The sequence below is a fragment of the Suncus etruscus genome, chromosome 6, assembly GCF_024139225.1.
Source record: "Suncus etruscus isolate mSunEtr1 chromosome 6, mSunEtr1.pri.cur, whole genome shotgun sequence".
In the NCBI taxonomy this organism is placed as follows: Eukaryota; Metazoa; Chordata; class Mammalia; order Eulipotyphla; family Soricidae; genus Suncus; species Suncus etruscus.
Window position 1 is genome coordinate 45,748,504 of NC_064853.1, and position 22,376 is coordinate 45,770,879.

Here is a 22,376-nt window from a genome sequence, read left to right on the forward strand (position 1 = left end):
CAGGCCACCGCCCAAGGCCACGCCCTGTTCAGGAGCTTCTGGATGCCAAATAGAGGGAGCTGCAGAGGGGGAGAGCCAAGCCTGATGCTGGCTTTCAGGCTACATTTTGCCATGAAGCCTCTGTAGCTCGTAAGGCTGGCTCAGGCCCCCTGGACATCAACACTGATACTGTTGGTGACTTCAAAAGTGCCAGTGAGTGCAGATGACCTCCAGACCCAGAGAAGGTGGGACTTGGTAAAGGTCACACAGCAAGTCAATGGCGGGTTCAATTCACTATTCCCCTAGCCCTGGGGATGGATGCACCCCCACCTCGGGTGGTCCCTCATACATAACCCAGCTCCTCAGGGATAACACTCACTATGGGGAGATTGCTGACTCTGAGCCTCAGCTGCTTCACCCATTAAGGAACAAAGATCACACTAAATCCTCATAGAGTTAAGGGGAGAGAAGGAGGTTCAGACAGGGAAATGCCCAGAAGCAAAAACCAAGTTTGCTCAGACCTTTTTCCTTTTGATAACTGTGGTGCCTGGTTCATGCTAATTCAGCACCTGGCTCTGCCCTCAGCCTTCAGGAGCACCCGAGCCTGGCCCCGAGCTGGGAGGCAGTGGAGGGCATCGCTAAGAGCATTGAGGCTGCCCTCTTTGCCCTGACACAAGCCACCAATAGCCACTACAAGAATAAGTACCGCAGTCTGCTGTTCAACCTGAGGAACCCCAGGAACCCTGTGAGTGGGGCTCTGGGCTGGGCACATTGGAGTTGGGGGCTCGACCTAGTACTGCAACCCCTCTCTGGCCCCCACAGGAGCTGTTGCTCAAAGTGCTTCAAGGATCTATCACCCCCCATGACCTGGTGCGGATGAACTCCATCCAGCTGGCCTCCCAGGACCTGGCCCGCTGGCGGGACCAGGAAGAGAAAAGGGTGAGTCATGCCTCTGACCTATGCAAAGAATCCCAAATAGTACTTATTAGGAACAGTGGCCAGCCACACTCACTCCATGCCATTTAATCTAACACCCTTAATTTAATTCCTGGAGAACAGACACATATTGCTTCTAGCACTAGAGATCTTGCCCCAAGCCATGCAGCCTCACTAGTCTTATTTCTGGCCAAGGTGGCTTCCAGATCCTGCCCCTATAGGCCACCACATTAATGCTGCCAGGGCAGGGTGGATGGGGCACAGTCTGGCTTGTGTATAAAGGTGAAGTTCCAGAAGACTTCCTGGAGGAGCCAAACTTGAGTTGGAGGTATGAATGGGATGTGGAGAGGCCAGACAGAAGATGGGGAAGGGCAGAGGCAGCAGAGTACAAGAGGGAGAGCCACGGACAAAGACTCCAGGCAGGGAAGCATCCTGGACTCTGGGTGCTGTACCCCTCCCAGTCCCTCCAACCTGCTGAGCTGGGCTGTCCTGCCTCACAGGGCCTGGCACTCCTGGAGCAGCAGCAGCAGGAGCCATACAGCCTCCCAGCCTTCAAAGTGACCCATAAGGGGGAGGTGGATATTCTTCGAGACACAGAACAGTCTCTGATGCTTGAGTACTTGGTAAGTAGAGTCTGGCTAGGGGTCCCACATTTCTGCTGCTCCCCTTCTAAGTCATGGCAGCCACCTGCCCACTGAGGCTCCATCTGCAGGGGGCACTGCACTGGGGCTGGATGAGCACAAGGGCCCTTTTGTGCAGGGCCTGTCTGCTGCCCCTCTGTTTGGGGCCCAATTCTCAGTTATCCTGTGTATGGTAGCACTCTACTGTCACTTTTCCCCACCCACCCCACTTCAGGCCAGATCTCCTGTTGGGATGCAAGAGAGTCACCCTAGTTCAGCCATGGCCTCTGACTGTGGGAACTGTAACCCACAGTTCTGTGCAAAGGCTTAGAGGTGTGGTGTGGCACCTCTGTGTCACTCACACGTATCAAAGCTACACTTTCTGGGATGAGCCATTCACCTTGACACTTACTGAAGGTCCCCGAGACGTGTGTCTCAGAGCGTGTCATATCCTACGAACATTCCACAGGGACTGTAGTGTCTGTGAGGCTGCTGCCTCAGAGGTGACTCATGGACAAAGTGAGGTGCAGGGTTTAACATGTGATCTCAGCTCTTCTAGTGAAAGGACACCCCAAACTCATACATATAGGCAAACCTTTATAAAGGAATGCCAGAATAGCGATAGTTGTCTGAATGGTGGGACAAAGGGGTGATTTTGATTTAGTCCATAATTTTATTTCCAAGCCCAGGGTGCCTTTGTAAAACAGGAGTGACTTCTTTGGGATAATGTGCCCAACTCCCTGGGGTGCTCTGCTCATGGAAGATGACCAAGCTGCCATCTCTCTGTGCCCATTTCTCCTTTGCTCCCAGGTGCCCACCCTGCCAGAGGACCTCACAGAGAAGCACATGCCCCACTTCCCGGACCCCAACTGCCAAAACACCTGCACTGATGGGAAAGAGACACAGCAGGGTGTGGGGGTGTGGGCAGGAGGGGCTGAGTGTGGGGTTCATCAGCCCTGTGCATGCCTGGTCTCAGCATGGGGTGGCAGAGTGGGGCTGGATCCTGATGCACACTGCCTGGACATGGTTCAGTGGCTGCCTTTGCTCCTTGCAGGCCCAGACCCCACAAGTAAGCCACAGGATTCTCCCATGGTCCCAGGCAGGATAGAAGACGATATCTTCCAGAACACTCTGAGCTCAGTCCCCATGTGCTCTCTGAAGATGTCCCCAAATGGGCAGAAGTCTTCCGTGGAACCTCAGGACAGGTATGAAGGGCTGGGGACATGTAAGGGACAGAGTCAATGCAAGAAGGTGACCTGCAGGGGAAACAACCTCAGATGAAGCTTTTCTTTTTATGTGGCTTTGGGCAAATCCTGCTGTTTGCTCATGCCTCAGTTTCCCTTCCGATGCAGTGGAATGAGCTCTCCCATTTACTGTCCCCAGCCCCACTTCCACACAAAAGGCCATACATAGGAATTTGTTAGTGTGTGAGGAGTGACTGGGATAGTCCTAACCTGTTGCTGTCCCTCCTCTAGGCCCCAGATGCCCAATGGGCCCACAGAGACACCCTCCAGCCAGCCACCCTGGGAAGGTGCTGTGGACATGTTCTCCATCAAGCGATTCCGGGCCAAAGCCCAGCTGGTGTCAGGACACAGCTGTCGACTTGTCATGGTATCTGGTTCTGTCCTGTCCCAGGAAGCTACTCTCCCATCACCACCACCTCTCAGCAGTGCCTCCTGCACCTTCCCTCTCTCAGGCTGAAATAAGTCACTGGTACCCACTTGGGGCTTTGCCCTGTGCTAGCCACAGGTGCAAATAAGATGCCAGCTTCATTCCTCAGAAACACCCAGGGGTGAGCAGCAGGCGCCAGGAGAGGATGCTGGGTTTACTGGTGATGCTCTAGTGACTAGCTTGAAGTGCTTGTTGATGGTTGTGAGGTTTGATGAGTGAAGAAGAACAGCTCTAGAGACTGCCTGGGACAGGGCTGGCCCCAGGGAAGTTAGGACCTTCTGGGATCCTTCAGGCCCAGCTTTCTGTGACTGGTGTCTGGCCCAGGTGGTGGGCAGCTTGGCTCATTGGATGTCCCGACTGCCCCCCAGGCCCTGCCAGAGGTGATCCGTTCAGCAGGTTGCATCCCTTCCAACACTGTCTGGGACCTTCTGGCCAGCGTCTGCCCAGCCGAGGCTAAGGTAAGAGTGCATGGTTAGCCTGCACGATGTCTGAAGTTCGTCTCTACTGTGGGCTCTCCAGGTCTGGGCATTGTCACCACAGATTCACAGTTTGACCCCTAGATGAGCTCAGGTGTATTGGCAGGTGTCAAGAATGACTGTTCCCTAAACCTGTGTTCTTTTCTTTAAACACAGGATGTGTGTGTGGTCAGGCTGTGCCCACATAGCTCCCGGGATGTGCAGAACTGTCGCCTGCTCTACTCCTACCTCAACAACAAGCAACGCCACTGCCTGGGTGCTGTGGAAGACATGGGGTTAGTCCTGCTGCCTCTGCCCGCCTTCCAACCATTGCCTGCCAGACTTCGCCCACTCGGAGGCCCAGGTGACACCACCGTACTAAGCCTGCCCCCCCCTCCTTCCTCAGTGATCAGACCTGGGTTAACAGAGAGCATGGGACAGAATGGGAATGCTGGAGCAGCCTTGCTATTATTCTGTGCCATATTGTGTTCTACCAGCTCTACCAGGTTGTATAACAGCATGCTATACTGTTTAGATGCAGAGTACTAACTATTGTGGTATATTCATTACAGCCTCTCTACTTGGGCACCCCAAATAGAACCTCCTGGGTTGGCCATATCTGACACATAGGAATTCTGAGATGGAGGAGAGCAGGGACTTCCTGAGGGGCCTGTAGATGACCTCTGGGGTACAAGCAGTGGACTGTGTCAGTTCCCTAGTAAGCCTTTCTGGGCTGCCTGTCCTGGGTTCTGTGAAGTCAACAGCATACAGAGTTCCAAGGTCAACCTATCTATGCCCTTTGCAGTCAAGCACACCTGTTCCCATACAAAGAAAAATCTCCTGAGATCACTTCTTCTCCCTCTCCCTTTTTCTGTTAGCTCAGTGGCACCCACACCACACTTGGAAAACTGTTTCTGAGGGCTCCCCTCCCTCTGTCTGGCTCAGCAGGACTGCAGTTTATATAGTTCAGTGTTTCTCTGACCCTGTCTCCACCATCCCGCAGGCCTGGACATCACTCACTCCAGTCTGTTGCTGGCTGTGCTGCTCCCCAAAGCAAAGCTTAAGGACCCCATAAAGCCACGTCCCTTGAAGGGCAAAGCCCGAAAGATGGTCTCCTTCAACAGGAAAGTGGAGCTGAGATACTACCAACCAGAAACCAGGAAGCCAGCAGTGGCCTCAAAGGGTCTCTCTGGCTCCTGGCGCTGTTGGGACAGAAGCCTCACCCCCAGGGGACTATGTTCCTGGCAAAGACCCCCCAGAGGCAGGGGAAGACTATGGGGAGAGCCTGAGACTGAGAAGCATCCTGAGAAAGGGCTCTGTCCCCAAGAACAAGGCTGGAGCCAGTCCTGGCACCCCCATCTGGCGGCACCAACAGATGCTGGTCAAAACCATGGCCAGCACTTTCCTGGGGCCTCCTGTCCCCGCCAAGCCCTTCTTCAGTATCTTGAATCCCTGGTGACCATGAGCCAACAGCTCCAAGCCTCACTGAGGTCTTCAGACCAGAAATCTGTTCCCCCATCCTTTGCCACATCAACCCCTCTCACCACAGTGCCTGAAATCCTTGGCCTCCTTTACCAGACTCCTACAGTGCCTGCCCCACCTGGCTTAACTACTGACTCCTCTTTGGACTCTGCAGAAGGAACTGGACTTTAGTGTTCTGAGAAATATGGCATGACCTCTCACTAGACTCCCATCACTTCCAGGAGAGGCTTGGATTCCCCTCCAGATCTGAACTTGGCTTGATCCAGGAGAGAGAAGGGCAGGGTGAGGAAGTGAGGGTGAGGGGTGAGCTAGTTCATCTGCCCTGTTTGAGTTTCTTGTCCTACAATCTGTGTGAAGTTGTGATTTTGGTTCAGTAAAATTTGTCATAGTTGAGACTGCGTCCTCTGGTGAGAAGAGAGAGTCTGACCTAGGTTCCCAGTGTGGGCTGGGATGGGTTCATCTGAGTCCCTGTGCATACAGGTGACATAGCTAAAGTGCTGGGGTGGAGACAGCAGTCAAGCCAGAGCTTGCCTGAAGTTCCAAACAATCACTATGGCCCCAGAACAGATTTTGTTTTTGTTTCTGAGCCATATACCATGGTGGTGCTCAGGTACTACTTACAAACCTGGCTCAGTACTTGAGAATTAGTCCAGGTGGTACTCAGGGAATCATGCAGTTCTCCTATGTGCAAAGCCTGCACTAAGTTAATTGAGTTCTTTCTCCACCAACCTGGAGCATTTTTGCTAGTCCTATCGACTAAGAGGAAGAGGCCATGGAGCTAGAACAGCAGGTTAGGTATTTGCTTTGTAAGCGGCCAGCCCGGGTTAGATCACTGGCATTCCATATGATCCTCCAATTTCTCCGGAGTAATGTCTGAACATAGTCAGGTGTGACTCAAAACAAAACAAACAAATAATAATAGGCCATAGGAGATAAGGTAAGATTATAATAGGAAAGATATGCTATTGGAATGGACACAGACACACTTGAGTTTTTCAGGGAGAAAAAATAATACATGTTGCAATGGTTTTCAAGTATTTTCAGTTGGTAGGATTTTTTCCCCTTTGGGTAGTTGGGATCTGCCACCAATTTCCTTTCATGTCTATGTATGCTTCTGTGTAGGTGTGAGTGTATATATGTGGCTACAAATGCCTGTATGAATCTGATCACACATTCGTGTGTAGAAAGTTGGAAGATGCATGTAGAATGATGTCTCTGTCCATCTTTCATCTCCATAGCCAGGCAGAAAGTAGAGAAAGTCAAGGGTTTTGACCTGCCCTGGGGCTAGAGGTTCTTGTGAGAGCTTGATGGTGTTGCTTTAGCCTGGGGCCTGAAATGAGAACATCACCACAATTGCTATTGTAATTGGGTGCATCTCCTACAAACTGGATCTGGGAACTGACCCAGTCTATCTTTGGGCTCACTACCTTGCACCCTGAAGCAGGTTTTGGCTTAGAAGAGCAAGCTTCTTGGCCAGAGCAATAGTACAGCAGGTAAGGTACTTGCCATGCATGAAGCCAAGCCAGATTCAATCCCCAGCACCTCAGATAATTCAATCCCCTAGCACCATCAGGAGTGATTCCTGAATGCAGAGCCAGGTGTAACCCATGAGCATCTCCTCCTCCCTCAAGAAGCAAGACCTTCTAGAATGATATCCCCTATTTGCCTTAGAGGCTGAACCCCACCTCTGTTCACCACTTCCCAAAGTCTGTTTATGAACCATCCATTCCCTAAACTTTGCTGGACCGGGAAGACAACCTGATGGCTTGGCCCCGTGAGCTCTGCCGCTGCCCTACCAACGGTCGACAGTAGAGGGGGCCCTTGGCCTTGGGATGAAGGTCGGGGCTGCAGGTCTGTGGTCTAAGCAGGGGTTCCAAAGGGCGCGGGAATTTAGCGCCAGGACTGGAAGCGGGGGAAGTGGGGGTCGGGGTTGGGATCGGTGGCAACTGGATAGATGACCCTGGGAGAAGCACAGTGCTCCTTGCAAGGGAACTTTTGGGGCCTGAGTTCTAGAGCGCCACAGCCTCCATGCTGTCTAGAATTACTATGCAACGCTACAGCTCGGTTCTGAGCTGCCACTTGGATTGTTTTCCTCAAGCTGCTGTGCTGTGCACCTGGTCCCCAAGAGCAAGGAGACAAAGGAGCGTCTGACAGCTGCACCCCTCAACTTCCCCAACATTCAGAAAGCTCTGTCCTCTAGGCTGGGACTCCTCTCAGGCTTCAGGCTTCCCCTCTGTCGGGTAGGCCCTGAACACCTTGCCCGGCTGAGTCAGCTTAGATAGAAGGAGAAGACCCTGCATCCTTCTTTGAGGCTGAGGGAGAGGCAAACAGCACCTTTCTCCGCCTTTTTGGACTGAGTCCACAAACCCCTTTTGCCTTTCTTTTTTTTTTTTAGTGGAGGAAGCCAGGGACACGGATTAGGGTGTGCTGTTGCTAGGGGGCGTGGCCGGCGGTTGCTAGGCTCGGGATGCGTTGCTAGGCAACGCTGGGCGGGGCTCGCGTTGCTAGGCCGGAGTCGGAGTCGCTAAGGACCTGAAGGACCACCCGGCTCCTCCCCTCTGTTTTAGTAGAAGGCACCCCACTGCGCTGCGCTCACCCCAGACTTTCAGCCTCCCCCTCACACTGGATGCAGCCTCCGAGGGTCTTTGGGGTTCACACCCTCTGCTCCTCTGGGGTCCTCGGGGGGCTCTGAGTCTTTTTGTGCACGTGTCTGAGCTCTCACTTCATCGGTGGAAAGGGGTGGGGGTCGCTTATAGGTTTCTATAGCAACCTCTCCCGTGTCACCCCCTTTCCTCCCAAAGGTTTGAGAGACGGTTTGCACAAATTTACATCTATCTGCATTTCATTAGCACAGGGGCGTGGCTGGAACTTGTTTGGGCAACTATCCCTGGACAGTTTGCTTTTCTCTCGGCCTCCCTCTGATGGGCACGTAGGTTGAGCATGCGTGAGTGTTGTGCTTATTAATGTTTCCTGATGAAGGGTGGGTGAGTTGAGGTGCAGCTTCTGGTCCCTAGTCACCATCTGCATGAGCCCATTTACCTGTGACCAAAGATATCTTCTCCTCAAGGCAGCCACCAGGCCTGATTGGAATCCCAATCCTGTCACTTGATTCCTGGGTCTCTGGCTCAGTTTCCTTCTCTGTAAGTAGTAGGAATGAGATGCCACTTTCACAGGCTCTGTAGCTGTGGCTGGCACACTCAGTGATAGCTTCTCCCCTGCCTTTGAGCCCAGCTCTTCAGGAAGCCAATCCTTTGCAATATGAGACATGACAACTGGACATGGGGAAGAACTTCCAGGTGTTGAGGCAGCCTAGTGTTAAGGCCTCTTTCCTGGAGGCTGAAAGCCACGTTGGTGAAACATAGCCTGGTCTATCTCCAGAGCCTTCCTTTCCTGTCTTAAAAGACAACACAAGTGGCAGCTGAAGTGGGGAGATATAAAGCAGAGAAGGAGCACGGAGGTGATTGAGAAAGTGCCCTGTGAAGTCTGGCCTGCTCCAGGTGGGATGTGGAGGGCAGAAACTGCTTGGAGAACCACCTGTCTAAGCTTAGTCACAGAGGATTAGGAGACCCTTAGGCACTCTGTTGGTCTCTCAGGACCTCACTTATCCCACTATGGACAATAAAGATGCCTCCACTGTGACTTGGACTCAGCTCAACATGGATATGGCTCACTCCTTGGAGCAATGCTGTGGAGCAGGTTCCAGGGCCCCGAGCTGGACAAAGTCTGAGAAAGACCCCTGAGTGTGACAGCCTCAGACCTTCTCCCAGAAGTTCTTATTTACACTTCAGACAACCTCTCTGAGAGTTGGGCAGTCTTCATGGTTAGCCATCAGGGACCCCATTATGTCTAGTGTCAGAGGTTACTGGAGAGATCACAGAAGTAAAGGAGAAGAATGGGTTCCACTCTGGGTTGGTATCTTAATTTCACTGAGATTCAGCTGATGAGCATAAATGAGTCTAGCTCCTATCATGGACAGAAGTAGAAGTTAAGGGCTGGATCATGATTGGCTGCCTTCCTGGAGGAGGCAGGACTCCATGGAGGCCATCCCCTGCCATTGCCACTCTGATCCCCGTATGTGGGACCTCCATCTGCTGGAGGACGGCGGCCAGCCAATTCCTTCTCTGGCAGCCACCTGTGCTCCACAGGTAAAAGTTTTGGGGACAGGCTGTGAGCCTAGCAGTGCCCGGCTGGCCTTGCCTCTGTCCCACTCTGGGGGCCAATTAAGTCTCCATCCCTAGCCGTGCCGATTAACAGTTAATAAGGCAGCAAACACCTGCAGCTATGGAGGCGAATTAAGAGCAACAGTCGGCATAATACACAACCCGATAAGTGAGCAATTAACAACCGGAGAAAGATTAATAGAAGCAATTATGTCCTACTTGGAGCTCTGTAAATACCACTGCCAGTGACTGGGGGATTCAGGCCAGTTCTGCACGTTCCACCCCAGGTCACAGCCTCTGCCAGGAGGGGCGCCAGCCCAGACAGCCAGGGGACTCCAGACTGCATGAGAAAATCGCATAAGTAGACATGCATATAGTTACGCAGAGTGGTCTACACAGTGAGTCCCACAGACACACATTCCCCACTGTCTTCTACAGTCTACTACAGTGTTAAGACTACAACAGTCTACACTACACTTACAGAAGTAGGTATATACAGCACATACATAAGCATACACAGAAAAGTGTATTTCTGCATGCATGTACCCTTCCTTGCAAGTGTGTTTTACCCGTTCATGTAAACTCATATAGGATTATACATTTTTTTGTTTTGTTTTGGTTTTGGGGCCACACCTGGCCATGCACAAGGATTACTCCTGGCTCTGCACTCAGAAGTCGCCCCTGGCAGGCTCAGGAGACCATATGAGATGCCAGGAATCAAACCCAGGTCTGCCCCAGGTCGGCTGTGTGCAAGGCAAACACCCTACCGCTGTGCTATTTCTCTGGTCCAGGAGTGTACATTTTTGTACTGATATGCACTTCTGGAATGCAAGGTTTAGGAGCTGGAAACCTGTGTTGGGTCTAGCGGATCTGTGTTTATGCCTTTGGGGATGTTGTTGGTGTGTGACACACCTGTTTAGGTGTGCTTCCTCTATGAACTCTTGGGGCTGTGGTGACAAGAAGCATTTTCAGGATACTTTCTGGCAACCCTGGGATGATGATATCTGAAATCAGAGTGCCTCTCCAGCAAAGGGGGTCCGAGGAATGAAGGATCCTCTAGGACTCCTTGGAATGAATTGATTTTTCTCTCAGGCTCTCTAGTTCCCACTGAGAGGGAACAGCAGCACTGGGTCTCACCCAGGTAAGAGGAGTAAGATAAGAACCATTTCTAAAGAAATAGAGCTGAGAAAGATAATACAGCAGGCAAGGTGTTTGCCTAAAATGAAATGGATTTGGGTTCAATCCCCAGCATCACATATTATCCCAGAGCCCCACCAGGAGTGACCCCTGAGCATGGAACCCTGAGAAACGCTGGTGTGGCCCCCAAAACAAACAATCAAACAAAAAGAAATGGAGCTGTAGGTGAATTTCTCCTGATGAAAGACAAACCTGGAATTTACTGCGAAAGACACAAAAAACAGAGACTTTTTTCCAGGAAAAAGTCCTCGCCCCAACCCCACACATAGAATCCACAGTCTGGGGCCTGGAGAGATAGCACAGCAGCGTTTGCCTTGCAAGCAGCCGATCCAGGACCAAAAGTGATTGGTTCGAATCCCGGTGTCCCATATGGTCCCCCGTGCCTGCCAGGAGCTATTTCTTTTTTTTTTTTTTTGGTTTTTGGGCCACACCCAGTAACGCTCAGGGGTTACTCCTGGCTATGTGCTCAGAAGTTGCTCCTGGCTTGGGGGACCATATGGGACACCGGGGGATCGAACCGCGGTCCGTCCAAGGTTAGCGCAGGCAAGGCAGGCACCTTACCTTTAGCGCCACCGCCCGGCCCCCAGCCAGGAGCTATTTCTGAGCAGACAGCCAGGAGTAACCCCTGAGCACCGCCGGGTGTGGCCCAAAAACCAAAAAAAATAAAAATAAAAAAAAAAAGAATCCACAGTCTGGGTTACAGAAATTGAAGAGCACAAGACCTTGTGGCACACACACACACACACACACACACACACACACACACACACACACACACAGTCTTGAATAAAAACACAGAGGATGTTGCTCTATCCTCAGGCCTCTTTCCCGGATGTTGCTCTATCCTCAGGCCTCTTTCCCGTGCAGGCTTACTGCAGACTCACAGCCACCCTGGGGCTAACGTGCACCTGCCCTCCCAGCCCTCTCTCTTGGTCACATACCCATACTCTCTGCCTTAGCCCAGTGCCAAGCCAGAGAGACCAGAGGGGCGTCTTTCCACCAGCCTGCCCCCACTTGCTTGGCCAGATGGCGGAGGCCGCTAGGCCCCAGGAGAGTGTTCCATCACCACTAACCCGCCAGTTGACAGGCGGGCGCACTGAGGCCTGGCGCAGCCAGAGGGGCCAGAGGTGTAAAGAAGGAGGTAATGAGGCTCACCAGCACCCCCTCCCAGGACATCTATGAGACCTGCCCCAGGGCCTCTTTCTTGGCTGTGACATGCAAACACAAAGACTCAATGTCACCCGGCACACTCACAAACACATGGGCTTCCACAGAACCCAGGCATAGCAGGTCCTTGTCCCCTCAAATCTCCAGGTCTATCTCTCACCCTTAGTCTCTCTTCTCAACAAGAGCTGAGCTTATAGAGGGCCCAGCCAAGTCCTTCAGTCCCACCTGCTCCCACCATCCAGTAACAATAATGGGAATTGGGAACTACATTTTTTTGGGGGGTTACACCCAGCAACACTCAGGGGTTACTCCTGGCTCTATGCTCAGAAATCGCTGCTGGCAGGCTCAGGGGACCATATGGGACTTCGGAGGAATCAACCACGGTCCATCCTAGGCTGGCGTTTGCAAGGCAGACTTATTTCTAGTGCCACCACTCTGGCTCCTCCTTTTTTTTTTTTTTTTTTTTTTTTTTGGGTCACACGGGCAGTGCTCAGGGGTTACTTTTGGCTCTATGCTTAGAAATCGCTCTTGGCAGGCTCAGGGAACTATATAGGATGCCGGGATTTGAACTACTGCCCTTCTGCATGCAAGGCAAATGCCTTACCTCCATGCTATCTCTCTGGTCCCTGGGAACCACATTTGAGGCCCCAAAAGCCAAAAAATCTGCCTTGCACTGGGTTGATCCAGGTTCAATCCCCAGCAGCCCATATGGTTCTCTGATCCTACTAGGAGTAAATCCTGACCACTGCCAGGTGTGCCCCAAAACAAAACCAAAAACTAAGCCAAGCATCTAACTGCCTTCCATCTAGTGTCTTTTCCCATCACTCAGTTCAACCTTCCTTCTGTTTGACTGTTTCCTTTCATCCCTTCATTTGTTTATTTCTTCAACCAAGAGAAGCATGAAGCAAGCAAGTCATTAATTTGGTCCCATGACCTAATTGCCCTCCTGGCCTCCTGACACCCTGACCCAGAGCTGCAGCACTTGGGAGGGAGACAAGGCAGTTGGGGTTGAGGGGAAGAGGGGCCTCTGAGAAACATGAGGACTGTGCAGAGAGTGTGTTCCCACCCCTACCTACTTGTAAAATGAAAGTAAAGGTGGTGCTTGTGCAGCTGGAGGGAAAGAAGCCAAATCCCAGGATAATAGATAATAATAGCTAACACTTCCCTGAGCTTACTCTGTGCCAGGCACTTTCTAAGTGCTTCACATGAATTAAGGCATTTTTGTTCTCTTAATAATCCTAGGAAGCAGGTTCTGTGATTAACCCCCACCTGGGGAATAGGGAGGTTAAAGGACTTGTCCAAGGTCAGGCAGTTTGTTGCAGCCAACCCAAATGTTTCAAGAGCTACCAGTAGACTAGAATACAGAAGGAGGTCATAGCTCTCTACCTACTCTTTCTCTTAGATCCCTGGGTGGGCTCTGTCTGAAAGCCCCTGACTGTGAACCCGTGGTCCCTGCCAGTCTCCAGGCTTCTAGGGGGAAGGAAGTGAAAATGAGGCCACTGGGCCCTGAGAGCTTAGAGTAGTTTGGACGGGGAATTTCAGATGAAAAATAAGCAAGGGATGGCCAATGGAAGGAAACTGAGCTCACAGTGAGGATATTCTGTAGCCTATGGACTTAGAAATTATTCATTCTTCCTCACACCTATATTCATTGCAGCACTATTTACCATAGCCAGACTCTGGAAACAATCAAGATGCCCTTCAACAAATGAATGGCTAAAGAAACTGTGGTACATATACACAATGGAATATTATGCAGCCATCAGGAGAGATGAAGTCATGAAATTTTCCTATACATGGATGGACATGGAAACTATTATGCTGAGTGAAAGGAGAGATAGAGAGGGAGAGATAGAGAGACACAGAATAGTCTCACTTATCTATAGATTTTAAGAAAAGTTAAAGACATTATTATGATAATGCCCAGAGATGAGGGCCGGAAGGACCGGCTCACGATATAAAACTTACCTCAAAGAGGGATGAGTGCAGTTACACTAACAACTACCATGGCAATGTAATGAATGAGAGAAATAGAATGTCTGTTTCGAACATAGGCAAGGGTTGTGGGAGGAGGGAGATGGGGCATTGGTGGTGGGAATGTTGCACTGGTGAAGGGGGGGTGTTCTTTTAGTGCCTGAAGCCCAACTACAATCCTGTTTGTAATCACGGTGTTTAAATGAAGATCTGATTATTAAAAAAAAGAAATTATTCCTTCTGTGCAAATCTTTAGGTTATCCCTAAATGGATAGCCACTTCCTAAACTTTTCCACTCACAATCTCTTTTCACTAGAGAAATGTTTCACTAGAGAAAGGTATATCTGTATATTAAATAGTTATACAAATCGAATACTGATAAATATGCTATAAATACATGTACAAGGATTTGGGGGATGTTTCCCAAGAGGCTCTCAGTGATTCTGAGCTAACCAGGCCCACAGTTCAATGTGACAGCTCAAAGATATGGTTCTGAGGTCTCAGGGATTACTAATGCTCAGGTGACCATATAGTACTGGGGTAAACAGGGTCAGCTGTATACAAGGCAAGCAACTTAAACTCTGTGCTATCTCCAGCCTCTTAAAGCAGTTAATAGTAATCATAACCCCCCACATTTAGTTATGGGGTTGTGAGCCTCACAATTTAAGAAGTTAGGGCCTGAAATAAGTTCCAGGGCTGGGGAGTAGGCTGATCACAGGGTACTGAAGCCATAAAGTGGCAGATCCTGGCTGGGTCTCCAGGCACTCTTGTTAAAGCCAACTCGTTATTCTTTCAAGCTTTTGGCCTCCTGCATGCAGAGCAATCCTGGAACTCTAGCACCAGCCCTTGGAGTTAGCACTTAACCACTCTGGAGAGAGCTGAAAGAGCCAGAAAGCTGACAGGAAAGTCCAGCTTCACACACACACACACACACACACACACACACACACACACACACACACACACACACACACACCCCATACCACCCCATACCACTCAGTCCATCCCCACCAATGGAAACACTGCTCAGTTCCTAAGGCTGACTTGATTCTCAATTGTGCTGCCCCTCCCACTCCATCCCCACCCATCCTGCATCAGGGATTAGGGAAAAGTGGAGGCTCCTGCAATTAGAGAGGGACCAGCAATGTCAACACAGTCAGCCCCCTTGCTCTGTTTCCCAGGCCCCAGGATTCCTGCTTGGTCTCCAGAGACTTTTCCACACAATTACCCAGGCCCTGGAATTTCAGTCTCGTTGCCAGCCAGGCCCTTGTTATGCAAATATAGGCAAATGAGATGCAAACGGAGCAGCCCTAGATTAACAGAGAAATCCCCAGCAGCTGGAGGAGTCAGCTCCCTCATGCTTCCCCCCTAAACCCTGTCCCCCAGTCTTTGCACACCTGGCCCTGTCTGGTCCTTCCTTGTCTTTGCTACCACTTTCCTGTTCCCCAGGTTTTGCCTGTTAAGATATGAGGGTGGCTTGGCACAAGATGAGGACCCCCAAGACCTTTGTCTACATTCCAATTTGAGATCTCTGTCCTCCTTCCACTTTTCCTTGTTTTTTTTTTTTTGGTCTTTGGGTCACGCCCGGTGCCTCTCAGGGGTTACTCTTGGCTCTATGCTCAGAGATCACTCCTGGCAGACTCGAGGGATCATATGAGATGTCGGGATTCGAACCACCATCCTTCTGCATGCAAGCAAATGCCTTGCTTCCATACTAACTCTCTGGCCCCTTTTACTTTTCTTTTTAGGGGATTGGGGACCACAATAGGCAGCTCTTAAGGGCTGCTTACAACTCAATGCACAGGGGTCACTTCTCTTGGGGGGAGGGGACTGTGTAGGTGCTAATGATGGAACCCAATTTTCCCTCACGCAAAGCATACACTCTAGCCTGCTGAATTCTCTCCCAAAGCTCTTCCCCTATTAAGAATCTAGGCAGGGGTAGGAGTGATTAACGGGGTTTGGAGAGAGGGGAACCTTTGTTTTATCCCTATAGAAGAGGGAATTCAGACAGACACGGGGTTGAAGGTGAGATGCATGCATTTAGACACTCATTAAGACACAGATGCACAAATCCAGTCCAAGCCCCCACCCTGTTCTTCCATTGACATGCTATAAATTAAGTGAAAGACATTCACAGGCTGTGGTGGAGGGTGGGAGGAGGGCCGAAGGGTGGAGAGAGGCTGTTGGATGAAGGACTCCAAGCCTATATGAAGACAGAAGGGAGTCGAAGGTTTTGCCCGAGACAGAGTTTTATAAACTGAACACTGGCTTTGCATGCAGGAGCCCTGGGTTTCATCTCTAGCACTGCGTGGTCCTCTGGTCACCACTGGGAGTGACCCCTAAATATAAAGCCCCCAGCACTGTCCCCTCAAAAAAAGGGGAGAAGGAAGATCCTGCCCAGAAAAGAAACCTGGGGCTGGGGGCTGGGTGTATGGAATGAGCCTGGATGTGGGCAGTGTCTCCCAGAGCTCCCTGGGAGGTTAAGTCTGGCACTTGTGCCCTTGGGCACTGCCCCGGGGAGCCGGGCCTGCTGGCCAGCCCATGCAGTCCAGGTCCAACTTCTAAAAATAAGAGTCGAGAATCTCAGCCCCCGGTTGGTTCTGCAGGAGCCTGTTGCCTTGGCAACCCCTTCTCAGAGGCCTCTCTCCCGGCTGCCCCGTTTGGCTGCTGGTCCCTGTGCCAGTCCTCTCTGCTGGCCCCTCTTCTGGCCTCTGTCCCATTCTCCTGGGAAGGGAGGAGGAGTTGGGGCAACCAGAGCACCTTAGCCTGAGCCCTGTGGCCTGAATGTCTATATAGTGTCTGACAGTGGGGATGTGACTTTCTTCCTGTGTCCCCCACACCTGTGAGTGGGTTGCATCCCAGGGGTAACAGGGTTCTCTCTGGAGCCAGGTCTATGCATGTGTCCATGCACGTGTGTCTAGGTCTTTGAATAGAATGGTCTTTCTCTGCTGACCCTGCCCCACAAGGGTGCTCACTGCTCTTTCCTGAGGATACAAGACCAGAGATCAGATGTGTTGAGGGGCCAACGTTAGCATCTTCCAGTGTTTGCAGCCAAAGAGAAACTAAATTGAAAACCTATCCCGTTGGGGCAATAGGGAAGGACATCACAGGCAAACTGACTGGTGCACTGAGTGTCTGCATGTGTGTGTGATGGATGTTAGTGTATGCATGCTGGCATGTGTGCCTGTGCTGTGCTTGCTGCTAGTCTCTGTCAGAGCCTCCTCTCCTCCCCATCAGCTTCCCCTCATCGATGAATCATTGAGTCTTGACAGATCTGGTAATCGCTGCTCCAGCAGGCCCCGCCTAGCTTCCTCTGCTACTACTGTCCAGCCAAGCCAAGCCTTTATCTCACTGAAGTGACATGGTAGCCTCTGACACCCCATCCTGCCTCACCCTGTCTCTATGACCCTGTTCTTCTCCATCTGCAACCATCATGATCTCTCTAATGCACTTCGTGGGTCCTGTTACATCTTCTTAAGGTTATCAATGCTTCAGATCATCAATGTTTGCTTTGTTCCCAGGGCAAAAAGCACCAACTCCTCAGTCTCCCCTGATCTGCTCATTGCTTGGATTTACTTGCAGGCCAGCTACTACAAGTTTCCACAAGAGATCAGGAGCTCTCTGGCCTCTGTGCTTTTTCCTAAACTAAATCCTAGACTAGAACCCATTCTTCTCCATAAATAAAGCTTACTTAGATTCTGAGATAGCACAGGCATCACCTCTACCAGAAATATCTTTCCTGAGTGCCGCCCCCCCCCCAGCTGAGTGAAGAGTCTTTGTGTTACTATTGTGATCCTGGGCTGCTGATCCCCTCTTCACACACGTATATGGCATAACTTTCACTCCCCACAAATTTATAGAAGATTTATAAAAGAATAGAGAATGTGTGTGTGTGTGTGTGTGTGTTTGTGTGTGTGAAGTAAGGTATTTTTAATTGAATGAAAGTTTCTTAGAAAGATGTGAGAGGGGGCCGGTGAGGTGGCGCTAGAGGTAAGATGTCTGCCTTGCAAGCGCTAGCCAAGGAAGGACTGCGGTTTGATTTCTGGGAGTCCCATATGGTCCCCCCAAGCTAGGGGCAATTTCTGAGCGCTTAGCCAGGAGTAACCCCTGAGCATCAAACGGGTGTGGCAAAAAAAAAAAAAAGGAAAAGAAAGATGTGAGAGGAAAGAAGAGGGGAAATGTGTTCATGGGAGAACATGGTCTTCTCCAAAGTGATAATAAGCAAGCAGGGAGAGAGAGAGAGAGAGAGAGAGAGAGAGAGAGAGAGAGAGAGAGAGAGAGAGAGAGAGAGAGAGAGAGAGAGAGAGAGAGAAGTAAGTGAGATATGTGTTCAATGAAGTTGCTTGAAGAGCAAGCTGAAATAGAGAAATATTGAGATTATGAGGGGCCGGAGAGATAGCATGGAGGTAAGGCATTTGTCTTTCATGCAGAAGGTCATTGGTTCAAATTCCAGCCTCCCATATGGTCCCCCAAGCCAGCCAGGAGCAGTTTCTGAGCGTGGAGCCAGGAGTAACCCCTGAGCACTGCCGGGTTTGACCCCAAAACCAATAAATAAATAAATAAATAAATAAATAAAATAAATCATGCATAATTATCTCAGATTAACTCTTGGTTTATTGCCTTCCAGATTTTTCTTTTAATACTTTGTTTTAAAATTAAGGATATCTTCTATGTATATTTTATTACTTCTTTGTTTCACTCTGTATTATATAGTGAGCACTTCCCAGTTATTAAGAATTCTTCAGGAATATGACTTTTAATAGCTGCATAGTATTATATATGACCATATCATAATTTATTTAGCCAACCCTCTATTGCTAGACATTTATGTTGGTTGTGATTTTTCAGTTATAAATAATAGCAATAAGCCTCCATATGCATGGTTCTTTTGTAACATCTTTAGTTACTTCTTGGAATGAGTTTCTAAAAACAGCTTAGCAGATGGGAGGGGTCTGTCTGTTGACAACATGGTCAGTGGTCTTCCTGAAAAGCTGTTCAACTGTATCTTTCCATTCCCGATTTCAGTTCTCATCAATGCTTAAAAAAAATAACAACTATTCATTGCAGCAGGTAAAACCACATCGTGTTGTTTTCATTTGCATGTCTTTGATTACGGGTGAGAATAAGCCTTTTATATTTCCTCTTTTGTGTCATGCACAGATCACATTGAACTATAATTATATTTTTACATCCTGCCGATCCCTCGTTCACCCCAGCTCTCTAGGACAGAGCCTATTTTCGTCTGATTCAGTTTCAGGAGCAGGGACAGAAGCTCTTGTCTAGAGAGGGACTGCACTGAGCCTTGACCTTCAGCCCTAGCTTTGATGTTGAGCAGGCCTTCCGTGAAGCTCAGTGTGGACATGGATGAGGCAAATCACTTCACCTCTCTGGGCCTTGGTCTCCTTATCCATTGAGTGGGTTGGAGTGGGGAAGGGCGATGAAGTGTGTGTAGAGTTGTGAAGGGTGTGTTGGGGCTGTGTGTGGAGGTGTGAAGGGTGTGTCGGAGTTATGTGTAGAGTTGTAAAGGACGTGCTAAAGCTGTGTTTGGAGCTGTGAAGGGTGTGGAGGCTAAAGGGGGTGTTGGAGCCGTGAGTGAAGATATGAAGGATGTTCTGGAGTTGTGTGTGGAACTATGAAAGGTATATTAGAGCGGTGGCTATTATCTGAGTGTGGCCCATGTCCAGGAAGAGGGTTTGGCAAGGTAGGAAGGACTAACACTCCCTCCCAGACCCAAGATGGTGCCCAGATGCTTCTTAGTTCAGAGGTGGGCAATTGATCAGGGCAGTACTAGGAAGGGTTTTGGCAAAGAAGACAAAGGAGTTGGTGAGGAGTTGACTTTGTCTAGAGCAGGGTTTGCATGTTCCCAGGCCATTCCCTGAGTTGGCTGAATCACCATCCCTACTCTCCACTGAACAGAGAGGGAAGGCACTTGGATTCTGGTGGCACAGCATCTCTTCCTGAGATTGGCCCCTTTTCTGCCACAAGGAGCATCATAGACATAAACCCTGAGTCTTCACCCAGTCTGGCTCAGGACATGCTCCAAGAGAGACACGCACAATTTCTCCACACATTACTGGCCTAATGATACTGTCATTTGGAGTCTGGAAATGAGGAGAAATCGGCTTTTTCTCGGTAATTAACGTGAGTGATGGGCCTTGAGATGGTGAGGCTGGCCCCTCCCCTACTAAGTGGGAACCTCGATCCCAGCAAAGTTGGCTAGGTCATCCCCTGCTTCCAGGAAGGTCTGTGTGTACCCCTAGCCCTGCTGGGTCATCCTTTCATAGATAGTGACCCCATTCTGCCCACTACCATTATTCAGGGATCTCTGTTGGGAGGTCCTGTTGGTCACAGTTTCCTCTTTTTTTTTGGGGGGGAGCACACTTAGTGGTGTTCAGGGGTTACTTCTGGCTTTGAGCTCAGAGGTTACTCCTGGCAGTGCTCAGGGGACCATATGAGATGCCAGGGATCAAACCCAATCCAGGTCGGTCATGTGCAAGGCAAATGCCCTCCCTGCTGTACTATCACTCCAACCCATTAAGAGCTTCCTCCTTGAGTCTGTCCACAGTCTTCTGGGCTGAAAACTATGCTGGGGGCCTCCTCATGGCAAATGTGTTTATTTGGGGGTCTCCCCTGCTTAGTAGAGGCTTTCCTCATCTCTGTTGGTGAAAATATCTGAGTAGGAATGGGGAAAAGTAGAAGATACTTCAGAAAACATCCCAGTGAGTGCTGGGGTAGAATTTGGGTCTAGGGCCCGGAGAGATAGCACAGCGGTGTTTGCCTTGCAAGCAGCCGATCCAGGACCTAAGGTGGTTGGTTTGAATCCCGGTGTCCCATATGGTCTGTCTTCCCCCCCCCCCCCCCCGTGCCTGCCAGGAGCTATTTCTGAGCAGACACACCCCCCCCCCCCCCCCCCCCCGTGCCTGCCAGGAGCTATTTCTGAGCAGACAGCCAGGAGTAACCCCTGAGCACCGCCAGGTGTGGCCCAAAAAAAAAAAAAAAAAAAAAGAATTTGGGTCTAGCAGATGGTGCCAAAAGGTGACCCTGTGGGGCCGGAGAGATAGTATGGAGGTACGGCATCTGGCTTGCATGCAGAAGGATGGTGGTTTGAATCCCGGCATCCCATATGGTCCCCCGAGCCTGCCAGGAGCGATTTCTGAACATAGAGCCAGGAGTAACCCCTGAGTGCTGCCGGGTGTGACTCAAAAACCAAAAAATAAAATAAAATAAAAATAAGTAAATAAATAAAAGGTGACCCTGCTTTTTTTTGTTAAGGAGAGAACCTGTAGATTCATGAATGTTTTTCTGGCTTCTTGTCTCAGTTTCCCGAGTCACTCACTTTGGCTGCTGGAGGAAGAATGTCCGAGAGAAGGGGCTGTAAGTTGGGGGTATGACCTGGCAAGTGAATAGTCACAAAAAAATCCCAGGACAGGGGAGCACACATCTTGTGGCCTCTTAGAGGGATGTGTGGGGGGGTCAGGGTTCTGAAAGCACAGAAGAGGAATCCCCTCTGTGGGAACTGATCCAGTGTTGAAAAGGCTTTAAGTATAGTGGGGGCGCCTGGCAGAACCTCATAAGGCAGTGAGGGTGGGAATATGGGGCCTGAGGGCAAAAGCAAAGGCCGTCTGATTGTTCCCTGAATGGGACACTTGGGACACTAGAGACAGGGGTAGGGAGGCATGAATGAGGTGGTAGTGGTGATGGGCTCTGTGGTTCTGAACCAGAAACATTTAGAGTGGCTGCGTGGTTGCTGTGGATCCCAATTCAAGAGCCCAGGATGAGTCTCTGCATAGACACCCCCTCTTTTCCTGAACCCTTGAAAATCCCCATAGAGTGGGGAAGTGGTTACAGTTACTGGCTCTGGCCTTTCCAGTGCCCCTTCCCCGCCAGTCCACCCCATCCTGGGCGCCAAACCCACAAGTTTCTCCATTAATCCTGAACTCACATCACCCACTCCTGCCCTATGCCCTTGTTCACATGAATTCCTAGCACTGAAACTGTTCCTCATCTGCTTCTCCTCATCTTCCCCACCTTTTCAGGGAGGCAGTCCTCCTGGCCTTGTGCCTCCCTGTTCTCACTTCCCACAGCCCTCCCTCGCCCACCCACCCTTCCTTAGCCAAGGCCTGGGCAGACCTTGTTATCTGCAGACACCACTGCTTAAGGATCCTTCAGGGAGCAGAGCTGACTTCCGCCCAGTTCAGGGGGAGACTGCAGGGCGTCCTCCCAGGCTCCAAGAAGGCTGGGCGGGGTGAACAGTCTAGTTTGCGGTGAGCACTCCTCGGCCAATGGTGCTGCTGTTATTGCTCCAAATTAGGTACCAATTTGCCCGTGTAATTGTTTGCTAATTGGCATGAAATCCTAATGTAATTAGTTGGGCCCCTTATTGGGGAGCCTGGGGAGCCAGAGGCAGTGGGGGGCCCCTGGAGCAGGGAGGAAACAAATCTGAGAGAGGAGGCCCTGAGCGCCTCACAGGCCAGAGACCAGAAGTGAGAGCAACTAGTGAATCTCACCTTGCAAAGGGCCTTTGGAGATGCAGGCACTGACCTTATAAATCTTATAAGGCACTGATCTTATAGATGGGGAAACTGAGGCCAGGTCAGGCCAACCCCTGCTGGGAACTGGTGGCAGAGCTGCATCAGATATCCAGGTCCCCTGTCTAGAGTGGCTGTAGTTTGCTTGTAGACTGGGAGGATAGTGCCCTTGGCAGTGTGACCTCTGGTTGCAAATACAGGCTCTCC

At 50.5% G+C, this 22,376-nt stretch overlaps 1 protein-coding gene across 1 annotated transcript in view; it reads left to right on the forward strand.

The window, feature by feature from the left end:
• SPOCD1 (SPOC domain containing 1) overlaps window positions 1-5,314 on the forward strand; it is a 31,964-nt gene extending 26,650 nt beyond the window's left edge. Inside the window, exons 6-14 of the mRNA XM_049775541.1 lie at window positions 565-724; window positions 802-918; window positions 1,416-1,538; window positions 2,346-2,445; window positions 2,590-2,740; window positions 3,011-3,146; window positions 3,575-3,664; window positions 3,839-4,025; window positions 4,665-5,314. Of these exons, the coding sequence (XP_049631498.1) occupies window positions 565-724; window positions 802-918; window positions 1,416-1,538; window positions 2,346-2,445; window positions 2,590-2,740; window positions 3,011-3,146; window positions 3,575-3,664; window positions 3,839-4,025; window positions 4,665-5,314 (1,714 nt within the window). The remainder of the gene's footprint in view (window positions 1-564; window positions 725-801; window positions 919-1,415; window positions 1,539-2,345; window positions 2,446-2,589; window positions 2,741-3,010; window positions 3,147-3,574; window positions 3,665-3,838; window positions 4,026-4,664) is intronic.
• Window positions 5,315-22,376: the final 17,062 nt, after the last annotated feature.